Source organism: Anguilla rostrata, chromosome 16 (genome assembly GCF_018555375.3).
Source record: "Anguilla rostrata isolate EN2019 chromosome 16, ASM1855537v3, whole genome shotgun sequence".
NCBI lineage: Eukaryota > Metazoa > Chordata > Actinopteri > Anguilliformes > Anguillidae > Anguilla > Anguilla rostrata.
The window spans coordinates 28,322,542-28,348,683 of record NC_057948.1 but is presented as its reverse complement, the minus strand read 5'-3'; the positions used below and the strand labels follow the sequence as shown (position 1 = coordinate 28,348,683).

Here is a 26,142-nt window from a genome sequence, read left to right as displayed (position 1 = left end):
TTAATGATACAGAGAGCAGAAGGACGAGGATATCACAGAAACTGTAGGCTATATATTTTGTACCATTACAAAAGCCCAGCAGTTGGTGTAGCAGTAATCAGGAGCCTTTGTGAGGAGTCTATGATTGCTTTGTCCTACTGTGCAGAGTGAACAAGGACCACACCTCATCATCTATAACTAATAACTGTGTTATAGCTAGAGTGCTGAAGAAAAGAGGCTTTAAGAATTGAACTAGACTCCTTTTTTAATGCATTGGTGATTAGCCTGCTTCAGTTCTGAAGATGTTGATTTTTGAGGATTATGCAGCGACCTTGGAACAGCATACGATAATCTGTATACCAGTAATTGGTACAATCTGGGTTTCGGTTACTGTCAGTCACACAGAGTAGTGACTATTTGTCCCAGGGATACTGCTTGGAAAGTAAGACAGACAGAGTCTAAATGACTGACTTAGTTCGCAAGCCCTTGTTATGATTTGATTCATAAAAACTCCAAAGAACCGGCCGTGCTCCAAATTGGGGGCTGGTAATTAGGCAACGGTGTCTCAGACCTCTTTCATCAGCGGATGCATGAAAAACTGGAACGAGCCTATGGGGTTGTTTAGATCTCTTTTAATGACCAGCATGAAGAACCTGGGCACCAGCGGCCCCACCCGTCACCACGCCGACGCGCCGGTTATGGGATGAGGTATTCGCAAATGTACTTTTTGAGGCTGCGGCAGACCTCGTCGTGCCACTTGCCCTGGGCGGGGAGCGACAGCGCCACGCAGCTCTCCCTCTTGCCCCCGGTGGGCTGCTTCTTGGAGCGATCCCAGTTGAAGAAGCCGACCGGCACGCTGTTGACGTCCACGTACTGGCCCTCCTTCACGATGTCCGTCACCCCGATCCAGAACTCTCTGGAGCCCGGGGAGACCCTCCGGGCGTAGTTCCTCAGGTCGTTGTTCTCCAGCAGGTCCCGCGGGATGGCCAGCGTGCCGCCCTGTGCGATGCAGTCCTCGTTGGCCTCGTGGTAATGCTTCGGCTCCTCGATGGCCAGGTAGCACTTCCTGTGGGCCTTGATGCCACGGAGGCAAACTGAAAACAGAGTGACACGGTGACTCCATTACAGCATCAGTTACCCTGTTGTTGGCTATACAGTGCCATCAAAATGTATTTGCCCCCTTCCCGATTTCCTCTATTATTGCATATTTGTCACACTGCTCTGTACCAGAAAATTCTTAAGAATTCAGATTCCCTTTGTCTAATAATAGAGGAAATCCGGAATGGGGCAAATACTTCACAGCACTGTACATCCAATGATACCTATTCTAAGAAACAAAGGTCAAATTACCACTAATTGAACTCTGCAGACCTTTTGATGTATCATCACATTAGCAGAATACAAGAATTATGCACCAGTTCTCTGAAAACATTTTCCAAACCCATTCAACAGTTAACACATTAGGGCAAATATTCACCATGGAAGGCTCATATATTGTCCCTGAAAGTGTTTTGGCTTTTGTTTGATCCAGCCCAGTTTGGTCATTCAGGTCTTTTTCGTCTAAATGCAACTAACTGCTTAGCTGATGGTGGTCCGCTTAGGAAATCAATTCTGATTCAACAGAGTGATTACTGTAGTATGTGTTTTATTCTTACTTCTTAAGAAAAGCATCAATGAGTGAAGCATGTGGATCTATTTTAAAGCCTCTACAAACATTTGCTGAATGTTTAAACAAGCATAGCATTTTTACTATGTCCTCGTGTCCCAAACCAAGTTTCCAGTAGGATATACTGGCCCTTTCAGCTGGTGGAGACTGAGGGACAGAAGCACTCTGTATTTAATGGTAAACACAGATACAAAATGTTCTATTTCAAAATTCCTTCTCCCAACAGAAACAAACTGAAACATTGAATTCAGTATTACCACTACAAATAAATTACGAAGGAAAATGTGTCTTGATCAGCATGTGATAGTAAATAGTCTAGATGAAGTACTGAATGTCTGAACATTGAACTACAGGGATTTTACTCAAGAGCACACTTAGAAAGTTCTTGTTTGAAATTTAGCATCACACAAGTGAATAAGTTCACAGAATACATATACATTCCTTGCACTAGAGCTGATTGTGTGATTAGCTGCAAAATGGCTGCCAGACATCACCCAAGTGGGTGTTACACTATATAGATACTGGATGAAGTGAGTTATCCCCTCAGTGAAAAGTGCTCTAAGACTCTTTGAAAAAGGGGCCTATAAAAAAGAAATCATCATGACTATACAAGTACTACCATACCCACATTTATAATCAATGCAGTGAATGCTCTTGCAGGGTTCAAGCTGAGTTGTTGCTGACCCCTGCTGGCGAGCTGTGATATTGAGCAGTACCCTGTGTGGCAGTTCTACTACTGAATTGCGAGAGTATGTAGGTATGACCATGCAGTTAAATTTATAAAATAATATGTTTTTTCTGGTAAGGTATAGGTATTGCAATGCTAATGCAATGCTAAGCCTACACTAAAGCCCACACTAAAACCAATTACCTAAGCATCCCATGCCTCTCTGAACGATGTAATTGTGTAGACTTTAAAAAATAAACATTTTATTAAAATTTATTTGATGGTGTGCAATAAATATACTGCACCAGATTTCCATCTGCTGTCCCTGGGCGCTAGATAGGTCAGAGCATTAAAAGCAAGCAAAAATCATAACATCATAAAAATTGTAAATACCGATCACAGAATCAGCAATTCATAAACTCATTTCAGAATCATAAGTTCATAGGTTACAGCATTAAGAGCAGGTGAAAAAATCATAGGGAACAACAGAACACAAACTGCAAACACCAAAGTCACCATGCCTAAACCCTCACAGAATCACAAACTCACTTCTAGCCACACAGACCATTTTTAGCCACCCGATCACATTATTCATCCAGGCCCCTGGTGCGGCCGCCTATAAAAGCTGTTTGTTCACTGGCTTTGGTCAGTCATCCACGTTAGATGGATGCACCAAATTAATCAATGGTGTCTGGTCTCATCCCATCCAGAAGATGTGCAGACCTGTGGATCTGCACAACACCCAGTTCTGAAACCGCTGTCTGCACACAAGTGCTCACTTGTAAAATTATGCACTCGCCGTGTGCAAGCAGATTTCAGATATGCACCCTGTGCAAAAGGGCTCAGGGCTGCAGGCTATGAATTAGCCTCTGTGCTCAAGCCAGCCATTTATCGCAGTAGAGAAATATTAAAAACCAACGTTTTGAAATACGAGTTCAGTTCAGTTCTTCCCGACTCTGGCTTATATGTATTTCACTGGGCTTTTCCTGTAACCCATTAGCATTGCAATCGTTTAATCATCCCCCTGGCCGTGGGTAATGTGACAGGAACCCTCTACGTTTATGCCATCGTGGCTTCACACCTGTGACAACACAGGGCAAAAGTGATGTCTCATCTCCTGCCTCACACTGTCATATTTCCACTGTTAAGAGTTGAATGCGCTGTCCCGTGGATTCTGAATTCTGGATCAGGTCTGAAGGCAGCAGGTGCGCTAACATGTGAGATTACTATAGAGCCCTTACTGTACACTAGAAACTGGCCATCTGATTGCTTTATGCCTGCTTTGTCTCCTTCATGAAGAGAATGAGTCACCTCACTGCCTCCGTCAGCTTGGTTTAGGCTCCCAACACTAAACGGAGAAGGACAGCAGATCCCTCAGCTCACCTGTTTGCAGAGCCTGCATCTCTTTCAGTGAGTTCACCTCCAGCCACAGCTTATTGATCTGGGACTTCAGGTCATCCTCATCTCCGTTGGACAAATGGACAAAAAACAAACAGGAGATTGCCCAACAATGTACTCAACAATGTACAAACAATGCACTACCAAGAGTAGCACAATATCATTTTAATATTTAAATCAACAAGCCATTATCGCAAATAATATCCACAAGTTTACAAGTAAATATCCATGTCAAACAGTAGATTTTTTATCTGCTTTTAAATATTTATATCTAACTACAGCTTGAATTTAAATCTAAATTTCACCAAGGATGAACCAAATAAATGTCCCTCACCGTCATTTTTTAAAACGGCTTCCAACCTATCACACTCCCTTTATCCCCCATCACAGTAGAGTGCAGTAGGTGCCGTTTCCCGAGAGCCTGTGTCATTAGCGCGTGTTACCTGTCTGCCTGGTAGACACTGCTTTCCTGGTGCGGGAGGGCAGGCTGTTCCCCTGCTGCAGCGAGATGGAGATGAGGGCCAGAAGAAAAACCAGTCCGGGACGTCCCATGTCTGCAGCTCAACACGGGGGCGCTGCTTATATCACTCAAAAATGTCAAAACACCGTCTGGACGGCTCGCAGAATTCTAACTGACTGCGTCCTTGTCTCGCGACTTGATCTCATTGGCCTGATCTGTGTACTTGTGCTGCTTGCTGCTTTTTTGAACTACAGAAGGTGATTGAAATACCCAGGGTGGACAGACCACAAAGATCCCCCTGTTTCTGCCCATTCATAAATATTTGCTTGAGACTGCATGCAACTCTTTCAGTTTTTTTTTTCACTCATTACACAACCAGCCCTTTGATTTACTGCTAAATGACTGTTCCACTTTCATACATGATATATATGAACAATTGTCACTTTTCTACTTGATATATATGAACAATTGTGACAGTTACTCAAACTACAATTAAAAAGTGACTCATCTGGTAGTCATGAGTATAAGCTCTTTGAGACTGCAATGTTAGAAATGACACTTTAGACGAGAATAAAAATGTATAAGCATACTTCACAGCTTAAATTGGGACAAAAAATATGCATACTGATTACACGTGTGAGACCCCCACAAAACAACATGATACATTAGAAACAAATTACCACAGTCAATTGTGTGTAATTATATACAAATAACACCCGAGGCTGCTATTCAAAGACATCAGCCTCAAAGGTACCAGGAAATAAACATATTTATCAGGTGATGCTACCATTGAACTTGTTCTCAAACATTATGAAGGAAAGTATATCACTGTTTTTTTTTTTATAAGCACTACCCCTGAAGTCAGGCCAAGACTGCAGCAACAGGGAAACTACAGTTTGTGCCTAAGGTCATTATGTAAACCTGAATATTTAAAGCAAACACCAAAGTGTCCTACTGGGCTTCTGATTTTGTGAAAAGAGAACTTGTTAAGACTACAGTGGTCTAGCATGTATCCTCTGGCAGGGATTAGGTTGTGCTATTTTAAGCTGCACAGCTATAAGTTGACATACACAGAGTGTAGTGCTGTGCAGAAATATACTAGTGTCTGATAGAGGGTTGCTCCACAGAAAGTGAATCCGTTTAAGGCTCCAGTCTGCATTCTCTTAAGCATTAGTTACATGTTTTCATTGAAGAGACCTCTAAATAAAAGAGCTAACATGCTTTACTTGTGAAAAGACGTTGATAAATTGTTGGAGCTTTAACTTAGAAGTGTGTGAGAAGTTAGTTAACCTAAACAAATCTGGGAAGGTCAAAAGCAAAGTTAAAATTTCAACACGCACAGGCATTAGTCTAACTGATACGCATGGCATGGTTCAGAGACAAATGCTGATTAATAGCAGTTTCAACTGGATACTTCTCAGCACTTTCACTGGTGCTTCAGCATAATGCACATGAAATTAAATGATAAATGTACTTCACAGTAGGAATGCATGACTGACGCAGATGCTGAATGTAAAAGACCTTTCTAGACCTGGCAGACCGCAAATTGAAATAGAAATGACATCAATCCAGATGCTGCTGACAGTGAGGTGCCACACAGTGCAACTTTATCCCCACTGGAGTGACAAACATCACATGACACCAGGGTCAGGCCCTGGAGATGGGACAGCATCACTGTCCATCTAGTGTCCTCTGCACTTGTGTGGGAGACCCATAAACACACCAAATGCCCTGTGTGGACATTACTAACTGAGAGAGAGAGCTTTCCACATTGTAGCTGTGCTCATTGAAAAATATGCCATGACTTATTAGGCAAAAATAAGTCAAATTAAAATGGCAAAAACAGAAACATCTTCTAACATATGAACAGAACATTATCCAATTGTTCTCAATTATACCATATCTTCACTAATATACAAAAGTGTAATAGCATTCTTAAGATCTAAAATTACATCTTTAAATAATACTTCAAAAGTATGTTATAGATTTTAATTAAAAAAAACAACTATAATTACAAACCTAGTTGCATGCTGATACTGTTTGCAAAAACACATTGATGCTTGACGTTAATAACAGGCCATCTGAAGAGAAAACATTCATAATAAGATGTGGGCTGAACTATATACAAAATTTATATGACTATAAAAAATGCATGTTTAATAGTTCAATCAAAGAATTCACTTCAATGGCCAGGTCCAGATTCACCCCCTTCCTTCTGCCAAAAATTGTTTTAACAGTCAAATTGTGACAGAATTATTTGACAAGCAAGTTTATACGCTAATTAATCTACTTACAGTTGAGGGATATCATATATCAATGTAGCCATTCAAAGTCATTTTTAATCAGCAGACACAACTTCTTATAGTATTAGTAACATTCAGCAATGGCATCGAGTGTCTTCAAAGTGGACTTTAAGAGAAACTTTATGAATTTTGTTTCTCTGGCATTTACCTGAACTGCATTCTGGGTAATTTTAACCCCTGTGGCAAAAGGGAGCTCCAAGCTGTCAGCTAGCATTTCTGTTGGTACGCTCAGATTCATTATGATGACAGAGTGAAAAGATAACACAGCACCTTCATGAAGCTGTCTGCAGAAGATTTTATTCAAGTAAACAACTGGCTGCGTATGCACGACATAACAAAAGCACTAAGAACAACAAACACATTAGGACAATATTTCTATATCTGTCTGTAAACCAGCCTTGTGCTGACAAATAAGCCTATGAAGTTCTTTTAAGGCAAACGAAAAGCTACACATCATGCTGAACTTATATAAACACTGCTGATTGGCCTAGACTTTAGACTAAACCATTGTTAGGACTGCCACATGACAATCAGACATGGATCTGCTGAAGTTTCCTTCAGTTAATACTCGTATTCATTTTCCATATGTTCATCCATGGATGTGTGCTATACTGTATTCTATTTCAGAGTTCATTCGTAGGTCTTAAATGGGAGGAAATATGAGTTGTTTGGCAACTAAGCAAGTGTAAGTTAGAATCCCATGTGCTTCACTACTACACAGTAATTTAAGAAGCTACAGTCACTTTACTGCAGTGATAATCCGTGATTTCTTTTCTAAAAAATGATCTGTTAGTTTTAACTACATCTCCATTTGGATTGTTTAAAGCTAGCAGCTGGTCAGGATTTTTGCAGATACAAAGTAAAACATAATCTGATATTAACCCAAGACCTATAATACAACAAAATACTTTCATATGGACCTCAAATCACAGTAAGCCTCTGCTCTGCACTAACAAGATTAAATATCTCACATTAGCCATATACCATTAGAAAGACAGCAATTCTGTGAGAGACCTGTGCTCTCATAAAATTCTGATCAACAATGGTATGACAACACATGACAATTGAACAAATACTTAAAATAGGAAACACACACACACACATGTGAATTATGATTAGGCAAGAGTATATTTCTTTTATGGAATAGAAAAAAATATGGAAATATACCTAAAGACAACACCCACCCACCAACACTCCAATAATGTGCTATGGCACAGATAACAGCTAGTTTCGTAATTAGTAGTGTACTGAGTCTACTGTTGTACTGTGTCAGTGCTTTATGCTTCCCTGAAATACTAAAAGGACTAAACTGATATCAGCTGAAATTCCAATTCCAATACATCTTTTGAGATTTTTCCTGAAATGAAAATATGCGAACATACATGTGAAAATACTGATTTAAAAATATATTTGTCATTGTTACAGTAAATCTGTACAATATTTAATCATATATGGTATTATTTATCCTTCACACTGTACGTTATTCTTTTTTTCATATATATACTGTATACATATAGGAAGTGCAAGGTTGCCAAATTATCTTGTAAGTTTGGACTTTTTGTACAGTCAGATTTGCCACTTTTGAAAGGAAGAATTCCCTTGGTGATCACATAGATTCTGTCAGAAATCCATACATATCTTACTTATAAATCTTTTATATCATTTTAATTGCAAATATATCCAAATAAAAGTAAGCGTATCAGAATTCAAAAACATACTGTGTGACATTATTATTTCTGTACCCTTAAAATAGTTCATGCTCTATGTAGACATGGAAATTTTCATTTTGTAATATTTATTCTTGTCCAATTAAATCGTAAATTAACCCTCACTGTTAACAGTAAAACATTGACAATGTCCTTGCATGTACTGTAGGTTTATTATTATTATGCTGGTTCTTGGTTTAGAGACAACTTACTTAAGACAATATACAAATATACTGAGATGAATTATGAATCTATAATTCCTTGGTGCAGACAGGCCAGGCAGCCCTTCTATAACTCAGACTCAGGCTCGGGTAACCTTGTGTGGTACAACAAACAATACGTAGGTGCTAAAGTAAACATGATGTAGCAGGCATTATAAGACAAATGCAGTCAAAAGTAGACAAAGTCAAACAGAAAAGGTAGGTTCACCTGTAACAGTGACCAAATCAAAGCGCTGTGCAGTTGCTAGGTTATTTTATGGGCATACTATACAATGGCCTGGATTCAATCAAAATAAATGTGTGTTCATTTTTTTTTCCTATTTTGGCAAGTTCAGTAAAACTCAAAATGAAGTTACCACTGTGTTTGGGAAATTTTGAAAATTGGACTTGAATTTAATTTTTAGTCTTTCTCAGAGAACATTTGGTCTTGCTTTATGGCACACATTTGGCTTTGACAGCAAGTGGCTGTCCAAAAGCATAACTGAGAAAATGGACAAGAGAACCTCAAAAGGACTCTACACTATGGTCATTAATTCAACAGAAAGGTTTCTAAATCATGAAGAGAAATGGAGGCTAGGAAAAGGTGTGAAGGTATCTGCCCCTTTCCTAAGTCTTATTTCTTCCAGCTCAGCTCCAATCGGATATATATGTCTTAACACGACAGGAAGTGTATAACTGTTACAGTATGAGAGGAACACTGTAATCCCTGCCAGTCCTCCCTGACCTGTGGGGAAATGGTGATGCAGAGCCTTTCATTTCTACTGAAAATAGTGAGCTTTTCCTTGCAAAGAAGTTCATCTGTGGGCATGGCAACATCACTGCCAGGGTGTTTTTTTTTTCATTCCCGGCAGTGCGAACATAACAACAAAGGCAAAAGTGATTTCTGGGGAGCAGTCAGCCAGAAGAGGAGATGATTGCTTGTGGAGGTGTCTGACTGACCGTTGTGAATGGCGTGTGTGCAGCAGCTCAAAGACAGCCACGTACACTACAATCAAATCAAGCTGAGAGTGACCACCCGACGGAACGGCACACTCTCCAGGCGGCTATACTTTTCTGCAGCAGTCCAGAATGCTCTGACAATGATTTCACTGAAGCGCAGCCACACACCAGCTCACACACATACACACACACACACACACACATGCCTGCACATGGTACAGACACTGCCCTACACTACAGCAGAACCCAGTAGGCTGTAAAGAAAAGGCAGCATCTCGTCACAACCGCTTTTTTCCTGCAATGCTAAATATTGCGCATTCTTAATACAGCACATGGAATGGCACTTCAGTTTTGTTTTTTTTGACAAATTTTAAAAGCCACGTTTTCTTCCCAAACTGCTTGCAGGCAGACAAATACAACCCACACAATGCACAAAATGCCCAGACGCACGCGCACACACACACACACAGAGTGCACTACAGCATTTGTTCAGGGTGCACAAGGTACAGGCTGACAGGGCCTGGGACAGTCCCTTTAAGACTTCTCTACTGGCCACTGCAGGACCTGTTACTGGATGAATGGCATCCGCTCCTTATTGTCATTGTTGTCCTCATGTTCCTCCTCTTCCTCACCAGCCTCACTGGTCTCTGTGCTGTCATTTGCCATCTGGAAGAGAGGAAGTCTAATCAGACTAATGCATTATATACCTTTGGCACCGATTTGCCCACACAGTGCTATTATTTCTTCCATTTGAACTTAACTGTATTTGAACTTAACTGCATAGAAAGTTAGCTGTAAAAAGTTACCAGTACAATAGCACTACTGACAGTGCCATGACTGTAAACAGATGATATAGAATGCACTAGTAGTGCAGGGAAAAGAAAACCATATCCCCTTCCAGAGTTTGTTCCTGATTAATTTTATTCAATCAGGAAACAAGAGAAAAACTGGCTCCCATTTACTAATACATGGGGAAAATGTTAGTATAATATGTTTCAAATATAAATCAATATAAATCCAACTGTCGTGCTGAAAAGCAGATGTCAAATTTATCAGAATAACACAAACGAAGCACAAAAACGATATATCAAAAACTTTTCTAGTCATTTTTCAGCATGTACTCATGGCTCATAGTATGTATGATAATATAAACAAAATAGGTTTCTCAGTATAATATGGATGTTCTTGAAAATACCCCATTTAACTTGGTGCAGGGAGACGGGATTCCAGCAGGAACTTAAACATACACGGCTTTGATTAGTGACATCAGCATACAAGGCCTAACGTCAGAGGGTAATGTGCTAATGTCACTTCCTCTGCACTCCCACCAGTTCCCATTACCAGCAGACATATCTGAAATGCAGAGCTTCGTTTCAGCAGAACACATTAAGGGTTCTGATGCACTTACCAAAGGAGTGGGTGATTTCTCCACATCGAGGATAAGTTTTCCTAGGTTGCCTCTGTCGTGAATTCTCTGCATGGCTTCTTTTACCTGTGAGAAACACGGTGTTTCAGTCCTCTGCAGCTCGCCCACATTCACAGCCACACTCACATCGCCAGCTGCCTAATCCTCTGATGGAGATCGAGATGTTGGTGATTCATGCAAAACCGGTAGATTCTAAACTGTTTCACTATCCAAATACAGTTTCTGTTTTATTGACTGACTAAAATATAAATCATGTTAAAAAATTCTTCAAGCTAGTATTGTATTATTATAATACACATCCTTACCAGGTCTCTGTCAGCTAGTCAAACCTTTCATTTCTGTTGATGGATGGTTAGTAGTGTGAGTAATGGCATATGACATACTAGTAAGCAATATAAATATGGCATATATACATCTCTGTGGTCACAGCAAACTGGCCAGGAGCAGAGGCCTCTCAGCTCACCTACTGTACATTATTAACTCACATTCAGTGCACTGTTCTGCCTTGAGCTGTAGGTGGCAGTAAAAGCAAAGAACACAGGGGGGATATATTCCAGTGGGAGACCAGCGAGGTCCTTTCAGAGTCAATTAAAACCTGTATCCAATTCCTTTATCAGCCTCAGAACAGTTCAGCTCAGCTAACCAACTCACCCCCCACCATAACCCCACCCCCCACCGAGATTAAGCATTAAACTGCGACAAACTGCAAAAACAAAGAGGTAGCTCACTATCAGACAGGACTGCTTTATGACTGAGCAATTTCAAATGTACACACTACGGCAGATGTGTAGCAACAGGCTACCAAATGTGCACTGCAGTCATACAAACACAACCAGAATATGCAGCATCCTCAAAAAAACCCATGAAACAGGACTGGATTATAACTGGAGGAAAACAAATCACAAATTTTACTTTGTCCCGGTTACTGTTATGAAATCTATCCAATACACAAGGAATGCACACTTGCAAGATACAAAAGTGAAAGTGTTTCTAATTGCATCTAGTAAATCTTCCATCTGGTAAGGATAAAATTACTGCATAAATCAGTTGCCTTATTGGAACAGTAGCAATATCTCCTGATACTTTTCATGTCACAAAAGTAAGGACAGACCCACAGAGTTCATGCATGAAATATCTAATGTCCATTCCCTTCGGGTCAGTTGTTTTTTAGCACGGCAAATGCACGCAGAAGAAGACAAAAAGTTTCTGTTCAGCTCTCCAAAGAAAGGACGAACAATGAGTACTGTACTGTGTGAAAACGGCAGTTAGCAACTAGAGCGAGGATGGAGGCCAATCCAGGCAGATGATTAGCTGAGACACAGGGGGAGGAAACTGTCCTGTTCTCCAGGATTGGAACAAGTGTGTGTTCTCAATTCTGAATGAGTGTGACTCACAGACAAAGGTTCTGTGATTATTAGTCTAGAAGCTACCGGCCATACAGCTGAGTGGGTGAAAGATGCTCCTCTTTAATAACCCTCTCTGTTTCATACTGTTCTTCTCATCAGGGCTTTTCACTGAATCACTCAACAAACACACACGCGCATGCACACACACACACACATGCATACACTCACGCAAGCACATACACACACACAGTTGCACTTTGATAAATAGCATCAAAAATATGAAATTTCACCATTGGTAACAGTTTGTCCATATAGGCAATTAAAACAGAATTGCTTGCTGAAATAATATTGTCTAAAATGATATTATGGCTGAGAAAATTCAATTAATGTCTGCAGCTTCACCAAAGGAAATCAAAGCAGGGCCTCTGAAATGCCTTTCTGACTGAATACAGAAGCAATTTCTGTGAATTATTTTCCAATACAGTCCAAGTAAATTCCCATTTTGCATTCAAATGTTCCAGAAATAGTCAGGTGAAGTGATGCACATTAAAAACAGCTGAGTTTGATGAATCAAAATACAGGAGGTGAATGCATGAATAGCCACAGTTGCACCATTTTAACAAAATCATTAAAATCTATGGGGACTTGCAGTGGCAATCATGTGCATAATTCACTGGCAGTAGTCCAGCATATGCTAGACATTTCCACTGCATGATGACTCAATTTTTCTTCTGAAAAAAGCCCAAGTTTTGAGCACAAAAGAAACACATGTACATCACTGTTGATTGAAATTAAAAACGTGTGTAATTCATAACTCATGCACATATGTGTGGATTGGTTAACCACACAAAGGCTTAAATGCATTTATACACTCAGGCCCAGCAGACACTGCAGTCCTCCAGGACTGGATTCAGGCACCCGTGATTCAGAAAATGCTGGAGCATACCTAACCTAATTTCCTTCATTACAAAACAATGAACCACTTATGCTCCTTGACAAATAAATAAATAAATAACATTTTCCCAATATTTTAATGAGTAATGTGAAAAAAGAAACCTCTTTCTTTGTTATATATTCAGCTTGTTGGGTAATCAGGTCTCCATCATTGTGAAGGAAGGCAGAGGTCGAGCACAAAACAAAAGTGGGTCATGGTGGGGGGCAAAACAAAACAGATGAACAAAAAGTGGACAGGGCAGCAGGACTGTGCTACAGAGGAGACGGTCAAACACCTCCTCACCCTTTGTGTCAGCTACAGAACACAAACCAGAGGGCCCATTTACAATCGCCTCCACACAAAATAACGGTTAGTGCTATGTCAATTCTAACACAGTTTACATGAGTCCACAGCGTACAAAACAAAATTCCCTCAGTTAAAATTTACACTAGTGTAGACAATGATTAATTTGTTGGAGAGGCATCCTAAACTCCACAGGACTGTTGTGTCTAAGTTGTTCCTTTGGCAGTCCCCGCCCACACACTCCAGCTCTGGGGGAGTGTGACCGCCTGATGAACTACATGCCCCACTACCCCGTGAACTTCTCCTGCCAAGGCCAGGAGGGCTGGTGCTGAGCCGTGCTGGCTCACAACCGTCTCTGATTTAATAAGCCTCTTCACAGGGCCTGATTTTGGAGAATGGACTGCATTTTCCTGCCAAGCCCACCCCAGCCTTCTCTGAACTGACAGCAAGAAAGCTCAGGTGGTCTTCTCTAGAAAAAGAAATGAGTAAATACAGGGTCAGCACTGAGTAATATGACCAGGAATGGCAGAATAAAATGGCAGAGTAAAATAAAAACTGTGTGTGATTGGACAGGTGCCTTGCAAGGGTCAGCAGCATTTAATGTACAGAGTTCTACACTGCTTCAGTGGACTCCTGCCAGTGGCACTTTCAATCTGGAGGTTTGCTGAGGTGCATTCTTGGCATGAAAATGCCTTTCAAATATAACAGGATACTTTGGCAAAGTACAAAAAGGCACCAGCCACCACTTGTTCAGGAAGTCGAGTCTGAGAACTGTCATATATCCTTAGGAGGACATCCATCCATCCATTATCTATACCCTCTTATTCCTGGTCAGGGTCACGGGTGGTGCTGGAGCCTATCCCAGTGTGCATGGGGTGAGAGGCAGGAATACACCCTGGACTAGTTGCCAATCTATCACTCATACATTCATACGTATGGGCAATTTAGCCTCCCCAATTAGCCTAACCTGCATGCAAAATTGGACTGTATGCAAAATTGGACTGTGCTATGAGATATTGACTGACACACCCGCAGCAGTGGCTCCCCTCCCACTTTGGCACATGGCGAGTCACAAAATTACCAAATGGCTCAGGCACATCAAAATCCATGACGAAAATACCATTTGGCCAGTGCGACAGCTCGCCATGCACTGACTGGAAAATAGCCATCAATGTGGCATTTCTTTCCCAAATACATGACCAGAAGGTAGGACCTCCTCCAACATCATCTGAATATTCAAAAGTAGTCATTCTTGGAAATCCAATATCAGACTTGGCTATTCGCATTCTGAAGGCATCGAGAAAACACCACTACATGAGAAGTAGCCAATTCAAGTGAGAGATTTATGTAGCACATTAACAATTCTACCCAGATTCTTCTAAGCAAAATAACTATACAGGGCATCTTCTTAAGCAAGCATATTAGTGGCTTTGTTTTCCTACTCTAGAAGAGTATCACCACCATGTTAAATGAAAAATAATCTATTTTTTTAAATATACAAAAGTGTTGTGAGAGGGCAAAACAAATCTAAATGCTGATTAAAACACAACTGAACAAAGACCTGGTTCTCGAGACCTGAAAATACCCCCTTAATCAGATTAATGGTGCAGACCGCAAAGAATGTCCACGCTTCTTTTGTGCAGCGTCCAGAACCAACACAGACGACAACAGCGGCTTTCTCTGGGTCAGACAGACAGGGGAACAAGCCTTTGTAAAGAAAGCGTCATCACGGGCCTTATGGCGTGGCTAAGAGCATAAAGGAGAGTCCAGGTTTCTGTGCTATAGCACAAAAGCGGCCATTCAGCAGTTCGGCTTCACCTCAGTCTTACACCTTTTCCTTGCCGCCTTTCTCATTGCGAGAAAATCAATCAAAACTGAATTAACTGCAGAAATGACTGAACATCAATCAAAAACTACTAAGATAGGTTTAATAAATAAGTTATACATATAATGTATAGATAAATCATGCAATAGGTATAATAGCTTCTATTTTTTTACTTTTTCTCGAAATTTGATTTTCCCAAACTTCTTCATCACCAGCACTCGTTTCTGCAACTTCTGCTGTACATTCAGCAGAGCGCAATCAAACGTGTTCTCCTCCAAAGCACATAATATTAGCTGCCGCTTATTTTCACACCGCAGTCCACATGTCGGACTGTGGGCATACAGTTCACCAACAGGGATCGCTAGTGCATGATGAGACACTGCCACCCCTGCCAACTGAAACCACCCCTTCCCTGGGCAACACTGGTGCCAACTGCACGTCACCCTGTGGAGGTGCAGGCCACAGTCGGCACTGGCAGGGTCTAGATTCAAAACCAAAGTGCAGGGCCCACCAGACACTACATCCCGTCTTAACAGGATGAGCCACTCAGCAGCCCCAAATCTACAGTAGCATTTTGGCAAGTGGAAAAATGTTGGCATGTTCGTCATTAGAAATTACAGTCTAGGGGAGGCCATATGGCACAATCCATCGGGCGGCCAACCCTCAACCCACATACAAATGCCCATGCAGCCAGTGTTCGGTTTTCCACCATGGCACCCTCTGTACTGTGATCTCATATCAAGCTGTATCCCTCTCGGCTCTTCCCCTCTGAATAAAATGAAAAAGTACATAATACACAAAATACTGTCCACTCTCCTTTTTCACGAATAAGGAATGACTGTGTTAATTTTTTGGTAACTACACCCTTTCCCACAACAAATAATAAATTAAAAATACAGCACAATATATTTAAATAAGTGCACTGTGACCATTTTCACTGAAGGTCCGAGCTAAGGGCGGTGGTCACCATGTCATAAAATTAATTGCACAGTTGCCTGAATGTATTTCGTTAAAAAAAATAATAATAATAATTAAAAAAATAATACTAAAACGTATTTCAAAATAACTGCTTTTCTGTGAGGAAATATAATTTGTAAAAATACACAAGAAACTAGTGTCATGATAGCCGAGGTGTCCAATCTTATCTGAAAAGGGCTGGTATGGGAGCAGGATTTTGTTTTAGCTCAGCACTGTGACACCTGATTCTACTTATCAAGGTTTTGATAGAAGTGTGATGATTAATTCATTGAATCAGGTGTCATAGTGCTGGGCTAAAATAAAAACCTACCCCTACCGCTGTACTAGAGAGTGAATATCTCTGCCACCCATAAAAGATATTGCAATAGTCCCGGACCGTAATTTTTTCCATACCATACAAAATGTCACTTCACTAAAGCTGATTGCAATCTGCCCTGAACAAGTTCAGCTACCTGGTTCAGACAGGCAAACAGACATGCACAGAGTGATCAGACTTGCTTGTTCTCCATGGAGGATGTAACACGGGGTCTCCAATAGGATTTATTCACCACGTCTATTCATTGCTTTTGCAGCAGAATTATATGCATGCCAGAGACCTTGAGAAAAATGGTAACTAATTGGCTCTGCTACAGGAGGGAAAAGGGATTACATTGAATGTTCTGTGGGGATTAGGGAGAGGCTGGACTTTGAAATACCTCATGACCCCAGCGCAGCCCCATTAAATATCCCAGCTGAACTCACAGCCTCTCGGCTCCCTTGTCCGTCTCTCAATGTTCTCCAGCTCAGTCTCCCCCCTCCCCCCTCCCCCTTCCCCCTTCCTTCATTAGGCACAGCACTATTCCACATGCACCGCCGAATGCACGGAAAAAACGTTATACAAAAACAGCCTCGGCAATATTGTACTCATTAAAATTGTGTGCCTCTTTTTGTCCGGTCTTATTCTAACACGCTGTTTTTCTCAGAGGCAATTACTGTTTCCAATTACCGCTGAGGTTTTTTGGTGCCACTACAAATGACTAGCTTTTGAACTCACAGCAAGCTGTTACTCGGATGCCTGGGGCCTTGTAATGAGTGGTGCTTTATCAGAGGCAAGGAGAATGAAGAGGCCCAAATACAGCGGTTTCATACGTCTCATCTGTCCTTACCCTTCTGAGAAGTTCTATTACTATCCAAACTGCTTCCGAATGTCGAGGCGAGCATGCGGCGTTAACACGATCATATTCATCTTTTTTTAAACCAACAGAGGAAATGAAGTGCTCTCATTTATGGGTATCTGTCACATCTGCCTAATAACATCCTGAGGCCAGCTGGTCTGTGGAAAAAAAGAACCTTACGTACACACACTGCATTATCCTGACATGATCTCACATGTGAAGAGGGCTGTCAAACAGATTTTTCAATGCATATAATCCAGAAATAACAAACAACCTTGAGGGCAGCATGTCATTAATAATGCTAATCTAACTCATGGCTATCCAGTAATCACGACAATTATCACTAAAACAAATTTCACAAAAAAGGTGTCATCTGAGTGGCCTCATTAAAAATGGTTCAGAATAGAATTTACATTGAAATAAACCACTTATTCTCGGGTCTTCAGTCATTCCCAGGGGCTCCAAGAATAGCATTCTAAACAGATGTACATCATCAAACTATTGTGATTTCACGTAAATGCCCATTCCCTTGCCTTAACCATTATGCTAAATAATGGAAGGCAGGGTTGCCAGATTTAGAATTAGTCATAACGGGACAACATGCGCAGCTGGAAGCATAATTGCGGACGAGCCTGGGATCTGTCTGGATCTGGGGGTGGGGGATGGTCTCCCTGAGGAAGGAACTGTCATCGAAGTCTGGGGAGGTTTGGGGAAGACACGCAAATTCATCGATAATAAACAATGGTAAATTTATTCCATTAATTCCTCAGACTCAGTGTAGTTTTCCAAGTTTTGGAAATGGACTTGTAACCCTGGTGAGTTTGACTCACAGGAGGGGCACTGCAGTTTGACCACTGAGCAAAGTATGTAACCTGAATAGCTTCAGTAAATACCCAGCTGTATAAAAGGATTGTATGTAAATAATCTAAGTGGTGTAAGGCATTCTGAATAAGATCATCTGACAAAATGTTACTGTAACTTAACTTCACTAGAAAAAAGAGCAATATGTACTATATTTTAACATCAAATGCATAGAAAGGGTCATATACTACTGTGTAAAACTAAACCTTGTTCATGTATAGCCCTGACAGGGCTCTTTGATTAAACTTAAACTTGATTAAACTCAATTTTCATTAATCCAAAAAACTCCCTTGGTGCCTATAATGATGATCAGGTTAAGTGCACCTGTTGAGCTGAATTTGGCAGTACCCTAAGTGCAAGATAATTCAAGCAATTGTGGAACCCTTGGGCAAGCTCATGGACATTTCACTCAAATTATAATATTCAACTGATAATAATAAACATAAAATGGCAGACTGAGGTTGCTAATTGTCGAGAGAATGGATATGGCTTCAGTAGGAGATTTATGATCAAGAGAAAGGAGTTTTAAATCAGATTATTCTAGGTTTTCTATGCCATCCTCTAGAGCCATTACCAAAGAACCCTTTGTGAAATGTAATGTGTGCTTCATTTCCAGTAACAAATCAAATGCAGCCTTGTGTTCTGAACCATTTAATGCAGCATTCTGTATTGGAGGAAACAACCAATTATGGGAAACAGCATTTGGTCCTGATTTGAAAATCCATTAAATAACATCAGCAGTTCCTCCAGTGCTTTGAGCAATCTAGGCTCACCCCTACCACACAGACACACTTACTCAGCTGCAGTCTTGCTGGTTTCTCTGTTTTAGAGAAATGCTATAAAATTGACTTTAAATGATGGAAGAGCTCCAACAAAGCTATCAATATACCTAGGGAGGCATCCAAAACGGCTTCTTGTGACAAAGCAATACTACAGACAGCCCCTACAAGATTAGATCAGTGAAACTCCTGAGGTAACTGTCCATCTATGAGGGCCCAGGTCAGCTTACAGGATTGTTCTTTGCAAAGCTGTACTGATAAAGCAATTTCATGTCAAAAACAGAATCATTCTGGTTTGAGTAATGATTACATTATACAATTTATTGTATAATTTACAGTAGTTTTCAAGCAATTTGGTAATGCTCAAAAATCTGGAAGAATATTTGAGCCCCAATCATTTCAAGTGGTATTTCGAATCAAGGTTTGTTTTTTTTAATATATTATGTACCTGAAAGAGCCTGCAGGGTTTTGGGGAAAACAAGTCTTGTGGACAGATGAGACCAAGATTCACTTGTATTTGAGTGATGGCAAGAGCAAAGTGTGGAGGCCAACAGAAACTGCCCAAGACCCAAAGCACCCCCCTCATCTGTGAAACATGGTGGTGGGGGTGTTATTGTTTGGGCATGTATGGCTGCCACAGGTACTGGCTCCCTTGTCTTCTGTGATGATGTAGCTGCTGATAGCAGCAGCAGAGTGAATTCTGCAGTGTACAGAAGCATCTTTTCTACTCAGGTTTAAGCAAATGGCACTAAGCACACCGCTAAAGGGACAAAGTTTTTCAAAGCCAAAAAAATTGACACCGAAACAAGCAGGAGCGGAAGATGGCAGCAATACAGGCCTTGCAGGGCACTAGCAGAGAAGATACTCAGCAGCTGGTAATGTCTGTGGGTCACAGACTTCAAGCAGTCATTGCATGGAAAGAACATGCCACAAAGTCCTAAACAGGATAAATTTCATTAATATAACATTAATATGTCCCAAACATTATGGTGCACTATGTAAAAAAAGTGCTCTAATTTCTACATGGTGAAGCCAAAGTGTATATAAATACCCTTCAATGAGTGCATTTTAACCACATAATTTATTTGATGAGGAAAACTAATGCTTTTTGTTTGGAATTTACTTTGAAAACCCATTCTGTTAGAACATGTGTATTAGAGTCCACAGTAATATCTCAAATGGAAGTCCTCTTACAATGCTTAAACTGCAAATGAAAAGGAACAGTGCTTTTAACAGGCTATTTCTGTTCTGTAGCACTGTACAAAAATAAACATTTCATCAGCCATATGTCCATTATGTCTGGCTGAATCTGTCCTAAAACTGTGTTTTCAAAAAGAAAAATAGGGTGATAAGAGCATCAAGCCAAGAGCCAAAAGTCCTCTAAATATCATCAGTACTCAATCAATAAGAGAAATTGGACATGCCACCATCTCACCACAGGGCCAGAGGGTCAACCTGCTCTGACACATTTATCACACCAGGTCCCATAGCAATGCAGGTTATGTCCCCATAGCAACGCTGCAAAGCTTGGCTCTACAGGAGGGATGTTGAAGCTTCAAGCAGCCGTGTGCTGGAGAGAGGTGCAGCACCATATTCCCTGTTCTGCCACAAAATTAATGACGTGGCTCTGCTATTAATAGTCTGTCCACAAAAAAAAAAAACCCTAGTGAAATAATGGACAGAGATCGGATAATGCCAGCACTTGCTGTATCGCTGACACTTCTTCCATCAAATACGTGCTGGCTCTGGAAAATTATTGAAGTGACAAGACATCCATGCATAATTTAAACATTGTTTCCCTCCTAAGGGACAACATGACTTGTTTTGTTGTGTCACAGAGCACCCACTGCTTGTCAAATGTGCTCATGAGAGGCAATAGCTCATGAGCCGAGAGAGACATGTTAAATGATCAGCTTTGAAAGCCCTGTGGAAGCCCCAGCAGGCAGTGAGCATCTGACTGTGCAGACCGCACTTCACAGTAATTTGCTTTCCGGGCAGACGACCCAGGATGATCTGTCCTTCCCTGCACAACAAGTCCAGGGATCAGGGTTCCTCTGCAGCTCAGCAGAAAACCAGATGTGATCCAATATATTTTCATCTGGTCTCATCAATAAGTCTCCTTGAGAATTTATGAGCAAGGCCTACTGTAAATATCAACAAGGCGCGCAGCGATATTTTGCTGTTCATTACTCTTAAGATGATATCCGGCACTGCTCCGAGTATTTTTAGTTATCAGACTGAAACTGAATTGCCTCTGTCATGCTCTGGACTTGCACTGGTAAGTGTAATTTGGGCCTACAGCTTCAAAGTCGCTCATCAAAGCAGAATCCTGGAAAAAAAACAACAACAACACACAGCATCATGTGTAAGTGGCACCTATCTGAGATACTGAATCAAATGCAAGACTAAGCTTCAAGAGGCCGGCTTTTATCTCTTGTGTTTGTGTTCGTAAGGTGCAGCCTGTTTGATATGCCGCTTTGACATTCTAAACTCAGCAGCAATAAAAAACAGGCTGAAAACAGGAACCTCATCTTGTCAGGAATAAAATGGAATTGGTTATGAAACCGTTATATAAAACCAGATACGTATTCTATAACGTTTAAAATAAACAATTTCATTCATGAAACAGGGAATAATTAACCATTTTTATTTTATATATCTGTAATGTACAACTGTCCAATTGTTGTCCATTTTGTGAGCTGCGGCTTGGTTTACCATGGTGAGGTTCAGGGTTCTGGGGTTCCAGCCCTCCCTCCCTGTGTACCACCCACCTGCTATGTCCATCCCCTCATTAGTGACTGCCTTCTGGTGGAGATGTGCTGAAGACTACACATCCCACAGACAGATAACTCACTTAGGTAATAACAAAGTGCAATTTCAGAGAACACGGCCTGCCTATTCACCTGCAACCTGGGAGGTCTGTTGGGAGTACAATGTTATTAGATATTAGGTAATGGAACTGAAGTAGGGTGTTTACTAATGGAAAGTCAGCCAGCACACAAATATGCAGTTGCTTAAGGACAGCAGGGCCATTAAATACAAGATGACAGATATATGCTAGCTCCACACGTTAGCTCACAAAATCATGCCCATGGCATTTATTATACTGCAACTACCCACAACTACACTCCATTCCACATCTCACATTCAGAACCAGTTGACCGTATTCTCTGTCAAAATCTGTATTTAAAGGAGAACATGGATCAAATTTAATCTTTTATTACATGGATCCCATACTAGGGAACTAAGTTCCGTAAGCCTTGAACCCAAGCCTCCTCCTTCTTGCTGGCAAGACTGCTGCTAGCAGAGCTTTCCTTAGAGTAAAATACAAAGCAATATTAAGCCCTTTCAAAAAGAGCAGTTTTTCACACAGATGGTTCTCTGATCACTTAGACACAAAGGATTAAGTACAAAACCCTCTTGAGTGTATCACTGTGTGCCTTGAGCATGGTTATGAATTGAATGAATGTCTAGTGAACCACAGTTTAGTGAACCACAAATTTGTGCGCTCCATCTCTAGCTTTAATTGAAAAGGTTTTCATTAAATTTTTAAAAATTATCCATTAGATGAGCTATCCGTGGAACAAATACACATTTTTTGCTTTTCTCATTTCAGTTTAACAAAAAGCTATGTAAAAAAGTAAGCACTGGTTGTAAGGCTGGATTGTATTATCCACCGAGGAAGAAAGATCGGTTAGGAAGGCTCTATCATGTATATATCTGACAGTTTCAAACGTGCTCCTAGGCAACCACGTGATGAACCCATCTCACAAGATGAGATAAAAATAACCAGGAAGAAAATGCTAAAACATATGTAAAGGTAGTCTTCCCAGCCATTGTAGCATTTCCTACTGGAGATGGCAGCACAACAGTCCTATTCCTGATTTGCATTAAAACCAATAAACCAATAAAAAAAGGCATTAAGATATTAACTAATAATATCACCATGGCATTAGCATTAGGTACATCTCATTCACTAACATTAACACCATACAATTACAGTTTGTTCAATAATGTTGACAAATTGATGATTCCAATAGTGACAATGTTTTAACAGCCTTAGATATTTTGTCTAGTGAAAGCACACAAGAGCCAAATAGATGGATTGATTTGTTTCCCTACATTCACACTGATGAGATTTTAACCTTCTATGAATATATACTGCTCCTTTGTATTTCTTTAAACATTCTTAATCTGAACAAATGATTTCAAATAAGATATATAAAGTATCATTTAAATGAATTATCATATATATATGGCTCCCATTGGAAACTAGCCTTGGAAAGAATTCTTGTCTTTCAACATAATACATTTGAAAAAATAGGAGCTGTGCTCTCAAATTCTTTTTCAATAAGCTTTTAAATTCAACAGGAGTCTTGGTCAATCGCTCAGTTCAATTTAAATTCATGGCTGTTACAATCAATTTTTAGTTACCACCCACCCCTGTATGAGTTTGCTTTCTGCAATGTGTCTCTAAAACAAACAAACTGCTGAAACCATGGCTACCCTGTACATGAGTGGGGAGTTGGTCATCCCTCTCACTTTTCCCCCAAAATCAACTCGGCTGGCATAGCAATTACAGAAAGAACAAACTCGCAGTGAGCAAAAGTACCTAAATATTTTTCACCACTCAAATCCACTGTTCCTTACTCTAATATAAGTCATGTGATAACAGTGTGAGAATGTGAACCACGGGCCACTGCGTTGGCTATTCTGAAAGGAAAACAAATTCTTAAGAGCCTGGTAACCAAGAATCTGTGCCTGCTCCATGGTCTCCTGTTGCCTGGCGCCAGTTTGAAACTCTCTCAGACATATCAAACAAAATAATATGGCCCAACGGATTCTTTCACTGAATTTCAAAGCGCCAAACTGATGGGACTGAATGGCTTGGCCATTAAAGGTGCCCCCCTGCAGTGGAGATTGGACCTGTAGTTACAGGTGCAAGTTTTGGCGGGGTTGCATGCCCTGGCCCTGGCCTGATCAAGCCATAAGATCAAAAAGGAGTCTGGCAAAAAAAAAACAAAAAAAAAACATCAGTGTCAGACTAAAAATGTGCACAATTGTAATTCACTCAGTTCAACATGACTTCATTGATGGAGGATATGTTGAAAGGCTGATTGAAAGACCACAGAAATCCATGCTGTACAATCCATTCCGGTAAACGCAAAGACCTAAAATAATAAAAACCCTACAGATAAAAAGAAGTAAAATCGATCACACACAAGTCAAACCCTTTCATTTCATGGGGGCCAGAAAGTGAGAAATGAGAACAGCAGTGCAATGAAGGGAACACAGCTACATACTGTATGAATGCCAGATTTTGCTGCAGAATGTAGCACTATACAGGCTACAAGTAAAGAGAAGAAACACGCAAAGTAAGATATGAGTATTGCCAATATACTACCGCATACCATTCAGGTCTGTGCTTGAATTCAAGCCATGATACAAGGCAAAAATCTAAATGGAAAGAAAAATATTCTGTGCTAATTAAATTCTAGCAGGGTATACACCAGTCCAAAAAGGAATATTGCTCTATTTTCTTATTTGTGTAAATTGTGCTCTGTCAGAGTAAATTTTATTATAATTTTGCGGTGTACCTTCCTTCTAATCAACAAGACGCTGAAGGCAAAACAAAGGGGGCTGTGCACAAAGCGTACTTCAATCACCGAACTGATTTTCTTCACACTCTGAAGAGCAGCGCAACCGTCGCCGTCTTGCGAGTCTCACGCCTACTCTGCTCATCCACGACGGAGCGCTGCGATTGCAATGCTGTGCTGCAGCAGGCTGAAAAACAGACTGAGCAGCGTCCGGGTCGGAGAAGGCAACACTGTCAATCACACGACAGCAAACGGACACGGAGCAGAAAGCCTCCATTTTTATTTATTGGGGCGTAACTTAGTACTTCGGCCCTGTTACAGCCCCACTATGATCCGTTCTAGAAATAACGGAAAAACACGAAAACACAGAAGATTTATGAAAGGTGACAGCACCATAAACCTGCTTCTCTGCAGTGGGAAAATAACTGAACTGGTTTCCACAGACTGGTATAGCACAGGTCCAAATGTGAGATCAATGGCTGCTCTCTAAGCAGATGTAGGCCGTCTGAATTTATGGGCCCTGTTTTGGCGACGACGGTAGTAATGGTATTTGTCCCCTCTGCCCGGTTTGGTAATTTTGTGGTCTGCAGTAAATCTGTTTGCCTCTACATGGGTTGGGCATTGTAATAGAGGTGTGTCCATAAAAAACATTGGGCTCTGAGGAAGTTTTGTGTTAAATAATGTTTGTGGCTTTAACCAACACAGCATACCTTTCAACTCTAACACTGGTGCATTGTGCTGTTGTTGTGCTTTTACCAATGCATGCATATGAACATTGAATAAATGGGGCAGACAAGTGACCATGCAGTAGTCAAAAAAAGACAAAAAGAGAGAGATAGAGAGACCATCTCTACACTATTCAAATAAATTGTTTTACGTATTTGTTAAATTAAAAATACATACTGTACCTACTGTACAGTAGAATGTATGTTTCTATGTTAACTTATATGCTAATTTAAATTATTACATTATTATCATTGGAATTGTTATACTTGCATGACTGTTTCTTTATTATTTAAATAGAACGCACTCATGCTGTAGGCACAGGCCTTTGTTTTAGTCAGTAATCAAACCAGCCTATGACCTTGATGAAGTGGAATTGAAGGGAAATAAAGCAGCCAATGTTAATAACCATACGTTTCCCCATGGTTCTGAAAATAGGCTTACGTATGAGAGCACATCATACACTGCAGTGGCCAAACAGTCAGCACTACAGTACTACTGATGCTCCTTCAGTCCACAACTCCTTCATCCACCACCACTCCCCACTCCAAGTGTCCTTACCTCCTCTAGAGCCCACAAGGAGTCCACCCGTGGTTTGATCTTCTTTTGGTCGTAGAGAGAGAGGAGTTTCTGCACCACCGTCTTTACCAGACTGCCTCGTCCTTGTTTGAAAAGAAGATTCAGCAGCGAGAATCCAGAAATGACTTTATTCTCCTCGTAGAGCTTAATGGGGTTCACCTTCTCCACTTGCCACCACTGCCATTCAAACACAAAACAGACAGCTACAGTTAAGTCACTAGCCATTAAGCATTTTACAACTTCTCGAAGACTGATCTAGACTAGACTGTATGACCTGTATCTCTTAAAAAAGATAAAA

General features: G+C 40.7%; 2 protein-coding genes across 2 annotated transcripts in view; both read right to left on the bottom strand.

The window, feature by feature from the left end:
• Positions 1-596: 596 nt before the first annotated feature.
• clec3a (C-type lectin domain family 3, member A) lies at positions 597-4,655 on the bottom strand. The gene is made up of 3 exons (XM_064312130.1): positions 4,154-4,655; positions 3,696-3,776; positions 597-1,073 (listed from the first exon to the last, which is right to left on the bottom strand). The coding sequence occupies exons 1-3, from the start codon at positions 4,260-4,262 to the stop codon at positions 676-678; spliced, it is 588 nt and encodes a 195-aa protein (XP_064168200.1). The 5' UTR covers positions 4,263-4,655; the 3' UTR covers positions 597-675.
• Positions 4,656-6,753: 2,098 nt separating this feature from the next.
• The window catches only part of LOC135241604 (synaptic vesicle membrane protein VAT-1 homolog-like), a 31,985-nt gene continuing 12,596 nt past the window's right edge, over positions 6,754-26,142 (bottom strand). The window contains exons 7-9 of the mRNA XM_064312127.1: positions 25,827-26,021; positions 10,748-10,831; positions 6,754-10,005 (exon numbers count right to left, since the gene is read on the bottom strand). Coding sequence (XP_064168197.1) covers positions 9,907-10,005; positions 10,748-10,831; positions 25,827-26,021 — 378 coding nt within the window. The 3' untranslated portion in view covers positions 6,754-9,906. The remainder of the gene's footprint in view (positions 10,006-10,747; positions 10,832-25,826; positions 26,022-26,142) is intronic.